The sequence below is a fragment of the Thalassophryne amazonica genome, chromosome 6 (assembly GCF_902500255.1).
Source record: "Thalassophryne amazonica chromosome 6, fThaAma1.1, whole genome shotgun sequence".
Lineage (NCBI taxonomy): Eukaryota > Metazoa > Chordata > Actinopteri > Batrachoidiformes > Batrachoididae > Thalassophryne > Thalassophryne amazonica.
In genome coordinates, this window is record NC_047108.1 from 91,156,031 (window position 1) to 91,174,437 (window position 18,407).

The 18,407-nt window shown below is 40.2% G+C and overlaps 1 protein-coding gene across 1 annotated transcript; it reads left to right on the plus strand.

The window, feature by feature from the left end:
- The first annotated feature begins 365 nt into the window (after positions 1-365).
- irf10 (interferon regulatory factor 10) lies at positions 366-18,407 on the plus strand. The gene is made up of 8 exons (XM_034172794.1): positions 366-742; positions 6,369-6,564; positions 6,792-6,877; positions 7,143-7,200; positions 12,671-12,766; positions 12,843-13,229; positions 14,100-14,218; positions 17,070-18,407. Exons 1-8 carry the CDS (start codon positions 572-574, stop codon positions 17,172-17,174), a joined length of 1,218 nt encoding a protein of 405 aa, XP_034028685.1. The 5' UTR covers positions 366-571; the 3' UTR covers positions 17,175-18,407.

Here is an 18,407-nt window from a genome sequence, read left to right on the forward strand (position 1 = left end):
TAATGTGTTATGTTAGGTCGTACTGTAGGGGCCTCCAAACCTCACTTTGCCCCTGGACCTCCACAACTGTAAATCAGGCACTGGGTATTATTATTATTTAGGACGTTGACAACGATCACATTATTTACCTGCATAATTAGTAATTTATTGATTTACACTTTCTGAGACATTTGTCAGCTATGGTTCGGTTTCGTTGTTGCCTAATCAATGAATCACCCGTTTCGTTTTTCTTGTGTCACTGTGCTTTAGATCGCTCTCCTTTACAGGACGGAGCTTCTCTTTAAACTTTGGCTGCTCACACTGAAACAGCAGGAAACCGAAAGCAGCGCTCATCGCGCCTCAAACTTTCACTTTCTCTTCCATCTGTGCGCACTTGTGACTTCTGCATTTAACTTTTCAGCGGGGGAAGCTGTGGAAAGTTCGTCAAACGTCAAAGTCTTGTCAAACCACGCGAGCTTCCTGGCCGTCAGAAGATCGGAATAGCTGTTTATGGAGGAGATCTGCTGATTTTCTTTTCTTTTTTTCTTTTTTTTTTTTTTGCGCCTGAAGACAACATGTGCTGAAGAAGACGATGGACGAAGGCGCAAAGCTGCACCTGAAGGAGTGGCTGGTGGCGCAGATAGAGAGCGGTCAATATGAAGGACTCAGCTGGGAGGACCACCACAAAACCATGTTCAGGATCCCGTGGAAACACGCATCCAAGAAGGACTACAAACAGACGGAGGACGCCGCGCTCTTTAAGGTCAGCAGCACTTTTCAGACACGTGCTGCTCCAATCGCAGTAAATGCGCCACCAATGAATATTATATGTATAGTAGATTTTTTTTTTCTGAAGCAGTCTTACTATATTATTTAAACCCTTTTACACTCTGAAAACAAGCAATTATTTAAATTATTTGACTTATTTATTTATTTGACGTAAAAATTAAATACAATACAAATACAATTACACAAGCCTAAACAAATCCATTTGGACTGTTAGTGCAGCAGATAACTGAAACAATCCTTCACTTGGTGATACAAGCATCAGATTTGGCATGAATGTTCTTCATAAATCAGTGTTTGGGGAAAAATATGGCTCCACTTGAAAATCCAATATGGCAGTCAGGTAGGGGTCAATGAAGAATTACACAGGGGTCAAATTTTAAAAATGCTCCAATCATATTGAAAGCTATATCACATTATGTGTCTGATCATAAAGATTCCAAAAAGGTATAGTTTGGACTATCTGTGACTGAATGTTATGGAGTTATGGGGTAAAAACAGCAAGAATGGTGACAAAGTTCAATTTCAGTTTGTACAGGAGTCAAAAGTTAAACTTGCTCCAATTTTGGTAAAAGGTGGTGCAAATTATTGGTTGCGTTAATAGGATTAATAAATAGAATAATTTTGACTGTGCTGAATGCTTGGTTTGCAAAGTCCATGTCAAACAATGTCGACATACATTGGATTCTATGGCATGTGACATATGTGACCCTGTAATGTGACAACTGAGCATGACACATTTTAAAAACCCTATTAACTCAGACTTGTTTAAGCTTCAGACTTTTTTGAGTAAATGCTTAAGGGGAGCATTAGCATGGCTAAAACCTTTCAGCCCTCCCCACACACACACCTTTTTAAGCATTTTTCTTTATTTGCCTGTCACATGCCTGGATGCTCCTCACCATCTAACCATGTCATTTCTTGGGAGCATGAGCATGGCTAAAATCTTTCAGCTTCTGGGGGAGCTCCACGCCTCAGACCCCCTAATTACAGCCCTCTTAATCCCCTGCCACTGTAAGCATTTTTTAAATGTAGATGTAAATTAATACTTGCTATCAGATTAGCTTTTCAGATAAGTTTTAAAACCACCATCAGACCAATTATCTCCTGATAAATTTAGTTCCGATAACTTTCAGTCCGATATTTTCTTTGCTGGTAAAGTTTAACAGTCAAAAACGTGTAAACCCTAAAATCAAACATTTTAGTCCGTTTCTTGTGTGTTTGTAGCCACCGAGCACCCTGCTAAGAGTGCCACTCTCACTGGACCGACATCTCTGCTATTATTGAACTGTGGGATAGCTCGCGCCCCAGATTGAGCTCGCCGGACTACTTTCGCCACTCTGCTCAGCGCGCCGCTCTTGTTGGAGTGACAACACACAGAATGTGTCTCTTCCCAGATAGATCTCTTTCAGTGCAGCTTCTTGTTCTGACTTTAACACAAAGTTAACACCCAAGTCTTTCATCACCAACTGTAAATGGTAATCAAACCAGTCGAATTGTATCTTTCTGAACTCTTCCTCAACAAACTGCATCGTGTCAATGTTTACAATGTGCTTGAGCAATAACAGGTGAAGTTGCTCATAAACTTTAAGTTTCTTAAATATTTATTTCAGCCAAGCTTAAAACTTCGGTTTTAAGCATAAAACCTAGCAGTCAATGTGACTCATTGATTTCATAATGCAGCTCTTTTCAACCAGACGTGCGGTGCTGTGACATGTCAATCACCTGTGTCTAATCAGATTTCAGGGGAGCCCAGTGCAACCCTGGCCTTCACTCTAGCTCCACCCATGCCAGTAAGTGTTCAACATTTGGCACTTCCTGTTTCACTGTGGACTCAAAATTTGGCACTTCCTGTTTCAGTGTGAACTTGCCACTGAGTTGCCACGAGATTCCATGGGATCTTGTCTGTCAATCCAGGAAGTGCCGATCCAGGAAGTGTTTGACGTTTGACATTTCCTCAATGTGGACTCAATGTGGTACTTCCTGTTTGGGGTCAAAGTACCATAGAGCGAGCTTTGCGCCTGTGTGGCGCTTTGCTCATGTTAAATAAAATCATGCATGCATACACGTGCACAGACACCACTTCACTTTTAATATATAGGTGATTGACTGCCCCGCCCGGAATGGTGTGTGAGTCCAAAATGTAATTATCAATGTCCATTGTTCAGTGTTGTTAGCTAATATCGATAGTTAGTCCAAAAAAATTAGTGGCTGTGTTCATCCTTGACCCAAAATACAGAAGCATACCAAACGGTGAATGTCAGCTCTACCCAGTTTGTCCATGATCAAAGTTATATACATGCATACATACACTTTGTCTTTTCTGAATTCTGCCCCAAGCAGGTGCTTGTATTTTTACACACACAGACGATGGAAGAAACCAAATGCACTACACTTCTCACTCATGGTAAGATGACACTTAACTAAACTGACTAAACCAATTGAACTACAAAAACACAATAAATCAATAACACTAACAACACTGTTAACCTAACATGAACCATAGTGACAAGAATTAAAACCCCAAAACCCCCATTTCCCATGGGGCATTGCAGCACCATGCCCATTGACAAGCGGCTCAGCTCCGAAATGAGACATGCGCAGTGGAGGCAGGGTGGAGCAATTTTTAGGGGCAGACCATTCGGTCTGCAACACAGGTATACAACATATGCGCACGTGTGTGTATACTGTTTTGGGATTGGCTTTAACCAATAAGCTCAAAAAAGACAATGCTTTAAAAAAAAAAAAACTTTAATGAGTAATGAAAATTAGGAACTTTTGTCTGTGTTCCAGAATGAAAACAAAGTGTCCAATTTTTTTACATAACATTTTAAAATTCAATATTTAATTGTTGGATTAAATTGCAGTATGAACACCATCAGTGAATTTAAAAAAGGCTTTGTCCATATCATGAAAAGCACAAAAAATGTTTTTTTTCCACAAAAGATGAGGATGTCTATATTCACCCTATTGAGATATCCCATAATCCCTTGCGTGCCAGAGAGGCTCTGCAATCAAAACATGGCAAAACCACATGACAACAATTGCAAATGAACATGATACAACCAAAATGAAAATTTTTATGCCTTTCATAACATTTATAAGAGATTGCATGGATGAGACCCAGTGTTGTAATATAACAAAGTAAAAATACTTCATTACTGTACTTAAGTAAAGTTTTGACGTATCTGTACTTTATTTCGTTATTTACATTTCTGGCAGCTTTCACTTTTACTCCACTACATGTCCTCGCTAAAATGTATACTTTTACTCTGATGCATTTCCCTTAACCATCTTTGTTACTTGTTACTACAATATAAAAGTATAAGAATTTTGAAGTGTGTTGCGGGGAAGCGGTGATTGTGTTACTAACCCTGCCCCTTCACAGCCACTAGGTGGCAGACAAGCCTCAGTGAGTGGAGCTGAAGCGGATGTCACTCAGATCAAGGTGATAAATAGGTCCACACATTTAATGTATTCAGGACCGTTACTGACTCCAGATCTAGAGTCCCTTCATACAGAGAGTAGCAACAACTGAGAACATGGTGCCATTTCGGGGCCAATTGTGCTGAACTACTGATATTTTCAATGTTTTTTTTTGTTTATCAGTTAACCACATACAGCAACACATCCAGGAACAGGTACTATCAAAAATATAAAAATAGTTAAGCTTTCGAATATACTTGAATTTACAATTTATGATGATTTATTTAATTAAATTAAATCCTGATTTATGCTTCTGCAACTGTAACTCCGTGTCATAACGTCGACGTGCCTGAGAGTTTTAAAGTTCACTGTCGTTGGATTATGCTTTATTCTGGATTAATTTGACCCTCAACAAGCTTTTTTCTACAATCATCACCTCCAATTCAAACGTAAGGTGGAAAATTTCCCCTTTTTCCGACTCCCTGTTGTAAATTTGTGGCCTTTTCTGCCAAATGTATGTGATCCCGAAATGTAATCAGCGTGCGCACTGCCAAAACGATTAAAATATGAGAGGAAAGAGTGAAAGCAGAAAAGTGTCAAATCACAGCCTTTTGCACTGTCTGACTTAACAGGTGCACGTCAGGCTGCAGGTGCAGATTTGAGCACGGTTTGAAAAAACAGTCTTTTCGTCATGGAAATGACTCCGGTCCCACATGCCAGGGTTTTAATGGAAATGCATTGCGATGAGACGGGCCATTTTATCCGATGTGAGTGAAAAATCCGTTATACAAAGTTATATACGGTGTGTATTACATGGAAAACAATACAAACACATTTGGACTTTTTTGTTCGGTGACTGTGAATATTCGGTTTATGTGAGGTTTTACTGTACATGGGTCTGAACAATAAATTTACCTCACAAAAGTTTGAGGATGAAGTCGCTTCCATCCCACACGGCTGACTTTATTTTCTTCTCTTTGGATTTGAAGGGAATCTGTACATCTTGAAGTCCTTATTGTGTCTATTTGTGCATCCAAATGCAAAGCAACCCGGCGTTTTCAGCTAATAAATAAATAAAATAGCTGGATTCACATGCAGATAGATTAACAGCAAATGCTATTTTGGCCCCAAGATGGCACCATGAGTCATGTGCATGCACCCTGTGCTCTGTGCTGTTCAGGCTCCGTCTCTTGTGCGCTCTGATCCCTTGAATCAGAATATACATTATGGAAACAACATGTCAACAAAGCCGATGGCCACTGCTCCATTCAGTGCTTTCTAGCTCTCCAGCAACATGGCAGCGAGATTAAAAAAAAAACCCTTTGCTTCAGACATGCAAACAGTCTATTTTAAAGGATGCCACTTCACTCCTTGTAGTTTCTATACCAATTTTGGTTTATCTAATCAACTTCTTCTCCTGCCTTCTCTTATTTTGCAGTGCTTATGGGTGGTTAGCAACCTGTTATCACAATACCGCCAACAATTGGACAGGAGTGTGCATTTAACTATCACTGTTGACAGCTAGTGGTCAGAATTAAAACGTCATCATCGTCATCGCATCCCCTTTATTTGAGGGAAGCACAACTCCAATGCTGCACTAAGTGGAACTAGTAAGAGCTCATGTGTTATATTGCTGAAATAAAAAAAAAAAAGCATCATCTTAAAAAGAATAAAAAAAGAATCATCTTAGATTGCAGGTAGTTTTTCTTAAAGCATTGCAGAGACGATTGACTTTGATGTACGTGCAGTGTGCTCTGTGCAAGCGTGTTAGCTACGAAAATACATGTATTGAATTGGGACTCGATACTGGCACATAGTAAATATTACAAGACTCTGACTCGTAAGGCTGAAAACTTGATTGAGAGCACACAAATCTGAGACCTGTGGTAATGGAACAACATCTGTCTGAACGTCGAAAACTGAATCTGTGGTTGACCTGTGAAGACCTGTATTCTGAACTCCTGCTTGGTTTTGGATGCCCACTGATCCACTGCGCACCTTGTGCAACACTGCCACACGTGCTACGAAAAACAGACATTTCAGCCATTATTTAGTGTCTCAGAATCGACGTGTCTTTTTGGCTACAGGCATTAATATAAGTTTTAGAAACACCTGTTAACAAATAATAACTTCAAGACAAAGTGCATAACTTGTCCCCTTTAATCATTCAAATGCAGGCCTGGGCTGTGTATAAGGGCAAATACAGGGAAGGCAGGGACCAAGCTGACCCCACTATGTGGAAGACGCGTCTCCGCTGTGCCCTCAACAAGAGCACAGACTTCCAGGAGGTCAGTGAACGCAACCAGCTGGACATCAGTGAGCCCTATAAAGTCTACCGTATTCAGGTCACAAATGATCCAGGAAGACCAGCAGGTAAGAACAAAAAATATTTTTTGCTAGCTGTACTTTTTTAATCATATGCTAGAGAATGATATCAAATGACATGCTGCTGGAACTGATTTAAATTTGACACCCTTTACCTCTACTGAGAAATGTTTAGAAAGTCTTTTTTTGTGTTTATATTTGGACAAAAGTATACAATATAGTGAGCCTGAATGTTCTTTTCAGGATGGTGTACATTTTGCTCACTGTGTCCACAGATTTGCTCCATACAAAGAACCCGATGAGCCCAATGATCACCCAGGTTAAGACTTCTCCAAAGGGACAAGCTAGTCCTGAGCCTCAGGTCAGTTTAAAAAAAAACAAAACAGTCAAACAGATCACAAAGAAATGCATGAAAAGTATTGCAAAAAACAAAAAACAAACACAAAAAATATTAATACTAATAATAATATGGATAATACTAAAAATAATATGTATAAGGCACTTTCAAATTCATGAATGTGCTGTACAAATTTTAAGGAAGTAAATTTTGAAGGAGCCTTTTTTATGAATGTGATTTTGTGTGTAGAAATCACAGTCTGTGCTTTTGATTTCTTTTTTTTTTAAAGCTACACTGTGAAAGCAAATATTTTCAAGGAAACAAAGAAGAAGAGGAAATACTGAGTGGTAAGGATTACACACATAAATACATACATGCGTACATACATGATAACCATGTTCTTGTGCTTTGAAACTGAATGTTTCTGTGTAGGCTGTCAGTTGTCCAAGTGGTTTCCATAGTAGAGAAGCTTGAATCTTCGACTGGACTGGGTTGCTTGATGCGAGGACGTTTCGCTTCAAATCGCAGAAGCTTCGTCAGCTAAAATTCTTGCTCTGGTAGTCTGACTTCTGTCTGACCCTTGTCGAGAAGAACAAACAGAAGCCACAAAAGCTGGAGTTTTAAACCTAACCAGACGCCTCCTACCAAGAGGCAGACTGCTATTGGCTAGTGACTAAACAATTGCTTTAATTAGTACCTATTGTGCTCTAGTTAGCACCCTCCTAATGACAGGGTAGCTGTCCCTCCTAACGATGGGACTGACAGCTCTCCTGATGACGTGAATGTCTCATTACCATGAACAAAAGACTGAAACTGCTTTGACCTGAGTACCCCATTGTAAACAGGGGACAAAGCATGTCTCAGACCCCCTCCCCGGTTAAGGCTGGGTTTCAACTGTTTCACATAGAATGCCTCCTTCACCCCTCTCTCAAACCATTTCTTCTCTCTGGCTAAGATCTTAACTTCCTTGTCCTCAAACGTGTGGTTAGTGTCTTTAAGGTGGAGATGAACTGTAGACTGAGGTCCACAAAAGGCTATACCAGCACCGCAGAGAGGGTGCCAGTGGACCTCAGTGAACCTTAAAGCAGTTGTTTAGTCACTAGCCAATAGCAGTCTGCCTCTCTGTAGAAGGGGTCTGGTTAGGTTTAAAACTCCAGCTTTTGTGGCTTCTGTTTGTTCTTCTCTACAAGAGTCAAGACAGAAGTCAGACTACCAGAGCAAGACTTTTAGCTCAGGAAGCTTCTGCGATTTGAAGTGAAACGTCCTCGTGTTCAAGCAACCCAGTCCAGTCGAAGATTCAAGCGTCTCTACTTTTGAAATTGAATATTTATCCATGTGATCGCACCAAAATTTCAGGTGCCTCTGTTATCACCCAGGAAATGGCTGTGGTACGATGATTTTGAATCTGAAGCATACAGTAGTTAGCCAGTATAGTAGACTGGATGCCTATTACTGGAGGTTTATGCAATTTAATTTGTTTACATTGTGTAAATTCATTCAGTACCTTCAGCCCAAGTTTCTCGTCATTGGCTTAACTAGACGATGGGAACGTCTGATTGTCGTTTTTCACCTCTGTAGTTTCTCTCAATGATGCCTGGACAAGCCTAGTTACGCCTGCCAAGGACATAATAAAATCATCAGCATTTATTTATTTGTCTGTCTGTCGGTTAGCAGGATTACGTCAAAACTACTGTACGCATTTTGACGAAATTTTCACCACAGCTAGGGAATGGAAGAACCCATTAAATTTTGGAGGTGACTCAGATCTGGATTCTGGACCAAGCTTTCACTTTATATAGGCTTTGAAGGATTACATCAAAAATGCTTAACAGCTTTTCACAATTTTGAAAACCATCAGTGGATTAATTAGCTTCCACTAAATATAGTTATGCTAACTTTCAGTCTGCTAACATTTCTTTGTTGGCATAGTGAGTAGGATCGAATGGCCAAAAACATTTGTAAACCGTAAACAGTAAAATAATTTACTGTCAACATACACCAGCTCAGGCAGTGGCACGAGAGGTAAATTGCAACGTCATTTTCACTCATGTTCACAATATAACTGTTCACCAAACTAACTACATTCCTTGAGCTACAATAACACAACAAATCTATAACACTAACAACACTCCTAAACTAACATGTACTACAATAATAACAATAAAAAACAAGCAAACCGCGAACTCCCATAATGGATTGCTGCAGTGCATTATGATCGACAGTGTGTCTGCTTTGAAAGACAAGCATGTACATGCAAACCTTTACTTTTTTTTAAGTGAAAAGACATTTATGGAGTTAAATTTGTCTCATTAATACCTGCAAATACATAGAGGGTGATCTACAAATAGTCCTTGATTTGCAGACGTTTTGTGATCCACAAACACAAATTTCTGATTTGTAACTTGTGTGTTCGTTTTTACAAATAGATGTGTATTTGTAAATATTAGAGAAGCTTGAATCTTCGACTGGACTGGGTTGCTTGACATGAGGACGTTTCGCTTCAAATCGCAGAAGCTTCCTCAGCTAAAATTCTTGCTCTGGTAGTCTGACTTCTGTCTTGACTCTTATAGAGAAGAATAAAACAGAAGCCAACAAAAGCTGGAGTTTTTTAACCTAACCAGACCCCTCCTACCGAGAGGCCGATTGCTACAGGCTAGTGACTAAACAATAGCTCTAATTAGCACCTATTGTGTTCTAGTTAGCACCCTCCTAATGACAAGGCAGCTGTCCCTCCTAATGATGGGACGAAAGCCTCCCCTGATGGCTCCCTTGACGACTCTCCTGATGACGTGAATGACTCATTACCACGAACAAAAGACTGAAACTGCTTTGACCTGAGTAACCCATTGTAAACCCGGGACAAAGCGTGTCTGAGACCCGCTCCGCGGTTAAGGCTGGGTTTCAACTGTTTTACAAAGAATGCTTCCTTGACACCTCTCTCAAACCATTTCTTCTCTCTGGCTAAGATTTTAACTTCCTTGTCCTCAAATGTGTGGTTAGTGTCTTTCAGGTGGAGATGAACTGCAGACTGAGGTCCACTGGCGCCCACTCACACTGACCAATATCTGCTCTTTGGCTCAAATCACCCCCTTGAACACAAGCTCGGGGTGATCAGGACTCTTCAACACAGAGCCCTACAGGTGCCCACAACTGCAGAGGGAAAGGCTAAAGAACAACAACTTGTACAGAAAGCCCTCACAGTATGTGGGTACCCACGATGGTCCCTGGACAAAGTGCAGAAGTCCCAGAAAACAAAGAGACCAGATAGACAGGAGATGGAGACAAGAAGAAGAGGAGTGTCTCTCCCTTATTTAGCAGGAGCAGGGGAAAAACTACAGAGGATCTTCAGACAGCACAAAATCCCAGTTTACTTTAAACCGGTTAACACCCTGAGACAGAAATTAGTTCACCCTAAGGACAGCATCCCTAGTTAAAAACAGAGCAATGTAGTGTATTCTATCAGATGTCAGGAAAACAGTAATGAACACTACATAGGTGAGACTAAGCAACTTTTACACAAAAGGCTATACCAGCACCGCAGAGAGGGCGCCAGTGGACCTCAGTCTGCAGTTCATCTCCACCTGAAAGACACTAACCACACGTTTGAGGACAAGGAAGTTAAAATCTTAGCCAGAGAGAAGAAATGGTTTGAGAGAGGTGTCAAGGAAGCATTCTTTATAAAACAGTTGAAACCCAGCCTTAACCGGGGAGGGAGTCTCAGACACGCTTTGTCCCCTGTTTACAATGGGGTACTCAGGTCAAAGCAGTTTCAGTCTTTTGTTCATGGTAATGAGTCATTCACGTCATCAGGAGAGTCGTCAAGGGAGCCATCAGGGGAGGCTTCCGTCCTGTCATTAGGAGGGACAGCTGCCCTGTCATTAGGAGGGTGCTAACTAGAGCACAATAGGTGCTAATTAGAGCTATTGTTTAGTCACTAGCCTGTAGCAGTCGACCTCTCGGTAGGAGGGGTCTGGTTAGGTTAAAAAACTCCAGCTTTCGTTGGCTTCTGTTTTATTCTTTTCTACAAGAGTCAAGACAGAAGTCAGACTACCAGAGCAAGAATTTTAGCTGAGGAAGCTTCTGCGATTTGAAGCGAAACGTCCTCACGTCAAGCAACCCAGTCCAGTCGAAGATTCAAGCTTCTCTACTATGGAAACCACCTGGACAACTGAGAGCCTACACAGAAACGTTTGTAAATATGTAATTTTTTCCATTTGTAAAAAAAAGGCATTTGGAAAACTGAAAATTCTGTTTGTGAAGTGTGACTCAGCATGTTGGCTGCTTTTCACACTCCCATCCAGTAGATGGCAGTATTCTATGTATTTTGATGGGGGGAGGGGGGGTGATGAGACAAGTCTCATTTCCCATAATGCCTTTTGGCGCTAGTGTCGGTTTAACACTCAAACTTTCAGAATTAGCGCATTACTTTGTGCGAAAGTGCGATATTTTCACTTTGTAAAAATGACAGAGATGCAGTTAATGTGTTGATAAAATGTCTGGAATTAGTCTGTTTATAAAGGAAACCATGAGTGAAAGTGCCTTGTGTTTGAAAGGAAAGTGAGTGTTTAAAGACACAACCACTGGCTTGTTGCTTTGGGTTTGTGATCGCTTCGCATTGAATTTACTCAGAAGCCTCTGCAGCACTAAAAGTTGAAACTGGTTTATCAGTCGCCAACAGTCAATACTAAAAGCTAGCGGTTAGCTATAATTTCTGCTATTTTTTTTTTTATGAGTTTAGCGTTCTAAAAGTTAACTTTTCAGTTAGTGGATTAGTGGTTTTTGAAGCTAACTTTCGGTTAGCTGTGCTCCATTGAATTTTGAAGGTGCTCTGGATCCAGATTCTGGATCAGGATTTCACTTTGTAGACTTTTAAGGATTACGTAAAATCTACTGCACGGATCTTTACAACATTTTCACCACAGATAGATATTAGGCTATGGAAGATTCCATTAAATTTTTTTTATGATCCAGATCTGGATTCTGGATCAAGATTTATCTTTATAAAGGCTTTGAAGGATTACATCAAAACTACTTCACAGATTCTCACCAAATTTGTAACACAAATGGCATGGAAGACTCCACTGAATTTTTGAGGTGATCCGGATCTGGATTCTGGCTCAGGATTTGTTGGGAGTGATCCGGATCAATATGCAGGTTCTGCAGCAGAAAGATATAACATCACGATGTAAAACCAACATGAGGAAGACACTATTTTGTTTCAGCTTGTGAATTAAATATCAGATTGCAACATCTTGATCAGTTGGACCATTCTGGATCAGTACGCAATTACTACATTGTGTTATGGAATTCGGATCCAGGTAAAGTCTGAGTCAGGATGTGAATCACGTTATCATTTATTTTGAGTCCTCACCAACCCTTGGCAGATGTCAGAAGTCTCGGATTGCTCTTTTTTTGTTCATGTCTCAATAATTACTTTTATATTTATTCATATTTTAACACAATCAACACAGCCACAGTTTTGAGCAACTTTTTTGTCTTGATAAGCAACACATTGCTTTATCAGCTAGTACAGTTGGCTGCAGCACTAATGCTGGTGCATTGTGATATGAATCATTGTTGCACTCCAGGGAACAGATTTCAGGCAGAGATTTGTGTGTTTCACATTTCCAACATGCCATCACATACTGAAAATATGGCACAAATGTCAGGCATGTGGCCAATCTAGCTGCATTTGGTTTGCTCCTAAGGGACCTGAATCCCACGTTGGGTCATCATGGATCTTAAATGGGTCATACTGTGCAAAATACATTTACGCTGAGCAAGTCCTGATTGAATCACGTCTGTCTTCTGCTGTAGGTGATCTGATGCAGGAGCACAGGTACTGCGGAAACAAACCTCAACGTGAGGATTCTGCTCCTTCTGTGATCTTACTTCCAGAGCTCGCTATGTCAGGTAAGCAGCTAAAACCAGACCATTCTGTCTCTGGCCTTCCGCTGTACAAGACTGACGAAGATGATATTGCCTGCAGACTTTCGTATGCAGGTGATGTTGTTCTACCATGGCCAGAGGGTGATGAATGTGACCACTAGCAGTCCTGAGGGCTGTTTCATCGTGCGGGGGCGTGTTCCCTTAGGAAATGAAAGAATCTATGGACCCTGCAACGCCCAGCATGTCTTGTTCCCGCCCCCAGACACAGTACTGCTTTCGGCACGCATTGCTGAAGAAATTAATCGCCTGTTTTGTTTTCTGGAGGGGGGTGTGCTGTTGTGGGTGGCTCCAGATGGGATGTTTATGAAGAGATTCTGCAAGGCCAGAGTCTACTGGAGTGGACCAATGGCCCAACACAAAGATCAACCCAACAAGCTGGATCGAGAAAAGACCTTCAAACTGCTTGATATGCCCACATTTTATAACGGTGAGTGCGTGCGTGCACATTTTGACATGGTGTCAGAATGAAACCAAAAACATCAATTAGTTTGAAGGGCAATCAGTGGATTATAGAACTCTGCAAGGACCTGTAGTACAGTTTAGTACGTTCCAAACCAAATCCCAATTCTTAGTCCGCTCATGTGGCGCATCCTTGTACAAAAGTACATTTTGCCCCGTAGAGCCAGGTCAGTATCTCGATTTGGACCAAAGTACGTCTGTGCATAGACAGTCATAATAAATACTCACCTTTCATCCCAGTTTTGAGCTTGATCCTAATCACTTACGTTTGTTTTAGATTGCCGAGCCATGATCTTGATCGTGATTGCTCATCGTTGATGATGTTCCTGACCTCTGATCCTAATCAGAGTTCAGCAACCAACAAGATCAGGATCATGGATCAATTTGTTCCTGAACTTTGATCCTGATAGTTGAATTTAGATCCAGATTCTTGAACTTTGATCTTGATTGAAGACCTTTGATCTTGATTGCAGAGCTTTGATCTGGATTACTAAGTGCTTTTATCGTGATTGTTGTCACTTAAGCTGCTCCTGGATTTTATTCTGCACCAAAATTTTCTTCTTTGGCCCATGCCTCACCACACCACCCTTTCATTCAAATTGGTCCATTGTTGTTTTTGCATAATCCTGCAGACTGACAAACTAAACAGTAACCTCCTCCCCCTTTCAAAATCAAACAAATTCAGACGAAACCATGACCTCCTTGGCTGATGTCATTGCATACATTTTACCTGAAATTAAATGGGATTGATTTAATTAAGTAAGTAAAATAATCACAGTTTTAATACTATGGTACTGTACCACCTCTGTGATCAATCTGACCATCTGTCTCTGCACAGAACTCCAGAGCTATGTACAGAGGAACGGCCCAACACCTTCTTATGAGATTGAGCTTTGTTTTGGAGAGGATTATCCAGATCCGAGTGTCCCAAAAAACAGGAAGCTAGTCATGGCACAGGTGAGTACTGGGAGACTGCATTTTGTTGCACATTTACTGTGAGTGCACAGTAAATGGGAGCATGCACATTCACCACACTACAGAACCACTGGTCCTGGATGGCAACCACCTATGCAGACAGCCAGTCCCTCGCCACCCCTCAAAGGTACCAGTCTATCTGCTGCAGCCAGGTGAAATGTGGACATCCCTTTGACATTGTCAAGCCTCTGGGGTCCTGAACACTGACATACCTGCATGCTGGATTATGCCCAGAGAAATGTATCACATGGACCAAAATGTCATAGCTGATTTTCTCTGATAATGCAAAAGATGCTCCTCATCTGTGTTTCCTGAAGTAACCGTTCTTTAATGTAACCAACCAGGCTAAGGGGACACAGACGTTTTCAGCAAATACATGGTTAATTACTGATGTGGGGAGATGGATCAGTTGGGTGCTTTGTTGGGTGTCACTAAGAAACCAAGCCAGCTCTGTAATGTGGTAGATGCAGCAACATGCAGCACAGGTGCATATTCCCAGACCTGACTTGGTAACATACAGATTGCTGAGTCCAGGAATTCATTGGCGCACTCACACGCACTCACACTAGGCGTACGTACCTGGAACTATGGCTGAGCATGACTTTCTCCACTGTCTTGCTAGCCTGCACACACACTGCACTCCACCTTAAGGGATGAGCACATCTACATCAACAAAATGTGACTTTTGTTTTGAGAAAGTACAACGGAGTATATCATTGAAAGACTACTGAGTTTCACTCTATTCTTATGAGATTAGATTCATATACAGTGGTGAAATAATGTAACATTTATTATGGCCAAATAGCATGGGATAAAAAACCTGGATATAAAATGAAAGACTGATTTGGCTACTCAATAAACAAGACGGACACATGGCCATCATTCCTAAAAGAAAGAAGCTTCTGTGCTCCTTTTTCTTTGTTCCCAACCCTGAAAGAATGGATTCCTCTCTTCAGCCACTTTTTATTGTCTAGCTTCAAGTTATCATTATTGGGTAATTTCTGTGTATCATTTTATAGAAGGTAAAATGTGCCAAAATACTGGCATGTGGGTGCGCAATCTATATGGTGCATTCAGGTGTGGCAAAATACTGATTAATTCTAGTAATAATTACTTCACCTGCCTGCACATATACAACTTGTCCCATCTAAATTTTTTGAATAAGGGATCAATCATAATGCACACATGACATTTTCATGGAGGCAGCAGATGAGCAAATATTTTGCCTCTTTGTTCTTATGTTCATCAAAAAGATGAGAAACCTGAACTGTTTTTAAGCCAAACACTGTTGAATGAATTGAAGACTGTATTATCCGAGTAGTAATAATAATAATATCATAAATAATTGTTAAATTGAAGAGTCAAGTGAGCACAAACAGTGTACATGTGGCCCAGAGTCCAGTTGAACCATACCTCAGACCACCTCTGCACGTTGGATCAGACCCACCCCAGTGGGCTCACCCTGGCCACAGCCCATACTGGTAAAAGAAACTGGACTTTGGGTTGCGTAATGTGCTTGGGCATGCTCCAGAGTGCATGGTGTGAGGACATACTTAGTCTTGTCCCAGGACAGCTGAAAACCCAGACACTGCAATTTATCACTCAGCTTCTCAAATACTGTAATCAGGGTATCTGCTGATTCATAGCACATTGTATCACATCATCAACTGTGAAATCAAGATCAATAAAGCTTTCCTTGCCAAAAATGGCAGCTAAGCTGCTGGTTTCCACAGTCTTACCTCACACCCTGTCTATGCAAGCATTGAACAGTGTGGGAGGCAGAACACCTCCCTGACGATCACCAATAATCACTGGGAAAAATTCAGAGATTCTGTCCCCCATTCAGTAGAGCACTCACAGTGCCCATCTATAGGCTAGCTATGATGTCCAGCAATTTATTTGGCATCCCACAAATTTTCAGAGTGTCAATTTAGGCTGATTTATTAACCCAAACATCGCTGAATGAATTAAAGACTGTATTATCTTAGTAGTAATAATAAAATTATAAATAATTGTTAAACTGAACAGTCAAGTGATATTTTTGATATGAGATTTTATGCTAAACTATGATTTTGTTATGACTAATGATGTGTGCTTTTATTGTATTTTGGCACATGTTTTTATTTCACACAATAAATGAATGATGAATTACTATGCATTATTATTAGCGTAGATTACCTATTAAACAAGAGGTTGGCGAATTGGATGATGAGTTATGGATGGATGTCATAGTACACATTTATGGCTTTGTATCCTAAAACCACTCAATGTTAGGGCACATTGCCCTTTTCAACTGTGACAAAGATGTAGAGAAACAATACAAATCTGTTTTTTGGTTAAGAATGTTTTGGATTTGAAGTTAAACTTCTCAAAATCCTGGTTTTCTATGAGTGTGTATGTTGAAACCTACCTTCATCAAGCGAAATTTATGCCTAAAATATGGTAGAAAGTGATATCTGGATATGTCCAACAGACCCGTAAGCACCACCCCAGTATGTATGATTAAAGTTGCATTTTTGAATACAAATGGAAATATTTGACCAAGACTTGCTGAAAAAGTGGATATGATTCCTTTAGACAAAAATGTCATAAGAGGGGAAGAGGTACAGGGCTGTATGGAAAAAGGTGGACAAACTTTTGAAGTGGGGGAAAAAAAATACAAAGAAGCTGCTAAAGTGACTGTAAGAAATGTATTTTGTGATTACTTCCTCAGTTACATGCAGAAAACAATGTATTTGAGCACACAGTACAAAAGTGCCCATGATTATGGGATTGCATTATCAACCACCAGTAGAGGTCGTACTAAGCGTGTCGATTGTGTGCTGATGGACAGGTGGTGCCCTTGTTTGCTAAAGAACTGCTGCAGAGTTTCCACTTGGGAGAAAGTGAGGAGACATGGCCTGCTCTCACCCCGAGCACAGAAGATGACGAGATTTAAGAATTCTGCTGAAGATACCCAGCGAGGGCATGGGTACAAACTGTCTGTACCGTAAGAGTTTGAATCAACTTTATTGTTATTGTTTTTTTGGGTTTTTTGCCGTGAGGTGTATATAATGATAAAAGAAGTCATGTGAGATCGTCTTGCATTAAATTCAATTCGACCTAATGTCCTTTATTAATATGTTCATAACTTCAGTCTACCATACAGCATTCAATAAAACATGCTGATAAATTACTGCTAGTGTGACTTTTTTCACTGCAGAATTGTTAATCCTTGTATTTCACACTCAGTATGTATACAGCCATTCCCAAATTTAAAGCTGCAGTGTGTAGGATTTAAGGGGTGTTTATTATCAGAAATGGTATAGCATTCCTAACAGTCTATTCATTAGTGTTTAATTACTTGCAACAATTAATTCACATGTTTTTATAAATGTAAAATTAGCTCTTCATATTGGCGTGAGAGCACCTCCCCTCCCCCAATGGAGGCTGCCATATTGCAACACTATGTTAACACAGTCAACTGCAAGGGGTGCATTTACCCCACTTTTCACACTTTGCAGGGTGTCCAAAAGCCTGAACAAAAATGAAGGTGAATCAGTGGTTGCTCCCTGATACACTGTCTACTGGTTGCTAGTTCAAGCTAACAAGCTTGAGAACCCTTATTTAGGTTTATGAACTGGAGGATCATACAGATTGTTTATTACAAGAGAAGGAAGTGAAAACACCAAAGAAGTGAAAACATGCTGTGAAAAAATTTTGTGACGCATAATGCAATCTGCAACTTGCAACCTCACCACTAGATGACCCCAAATTCTACACACTGTAGCTTTAAGAATGCTGCAGCCCCCTCTAAAAAATTTCCTACTGCTCACCTAAACCTTCAATTACAATTTTGTTTGACATATACAGTAAGATGAAGAATTTTTGTATATATTAGCTTAAACGTGGTCACATAAATGAAAAAAAGAAAATCCCAGAATTTAAATCACATGACTGTTTTATTAATTCTCATTCTGTTTTAAAAAATAATCAAATAGTTTGACTAAATTTAACTTTATAATATTGAAAAAATAAATATTTTTATTTAGTTATCTTCATGACCTCTCACGGCCAACCAGTGGGACTGCTGCCCATTTGTTGGGAATCACTTCTATACATGATTATTTAAGTGTGTATATATAGAATTTTCAAATACTCTGTAGTGAATAAATCGACACATTTCATGAAA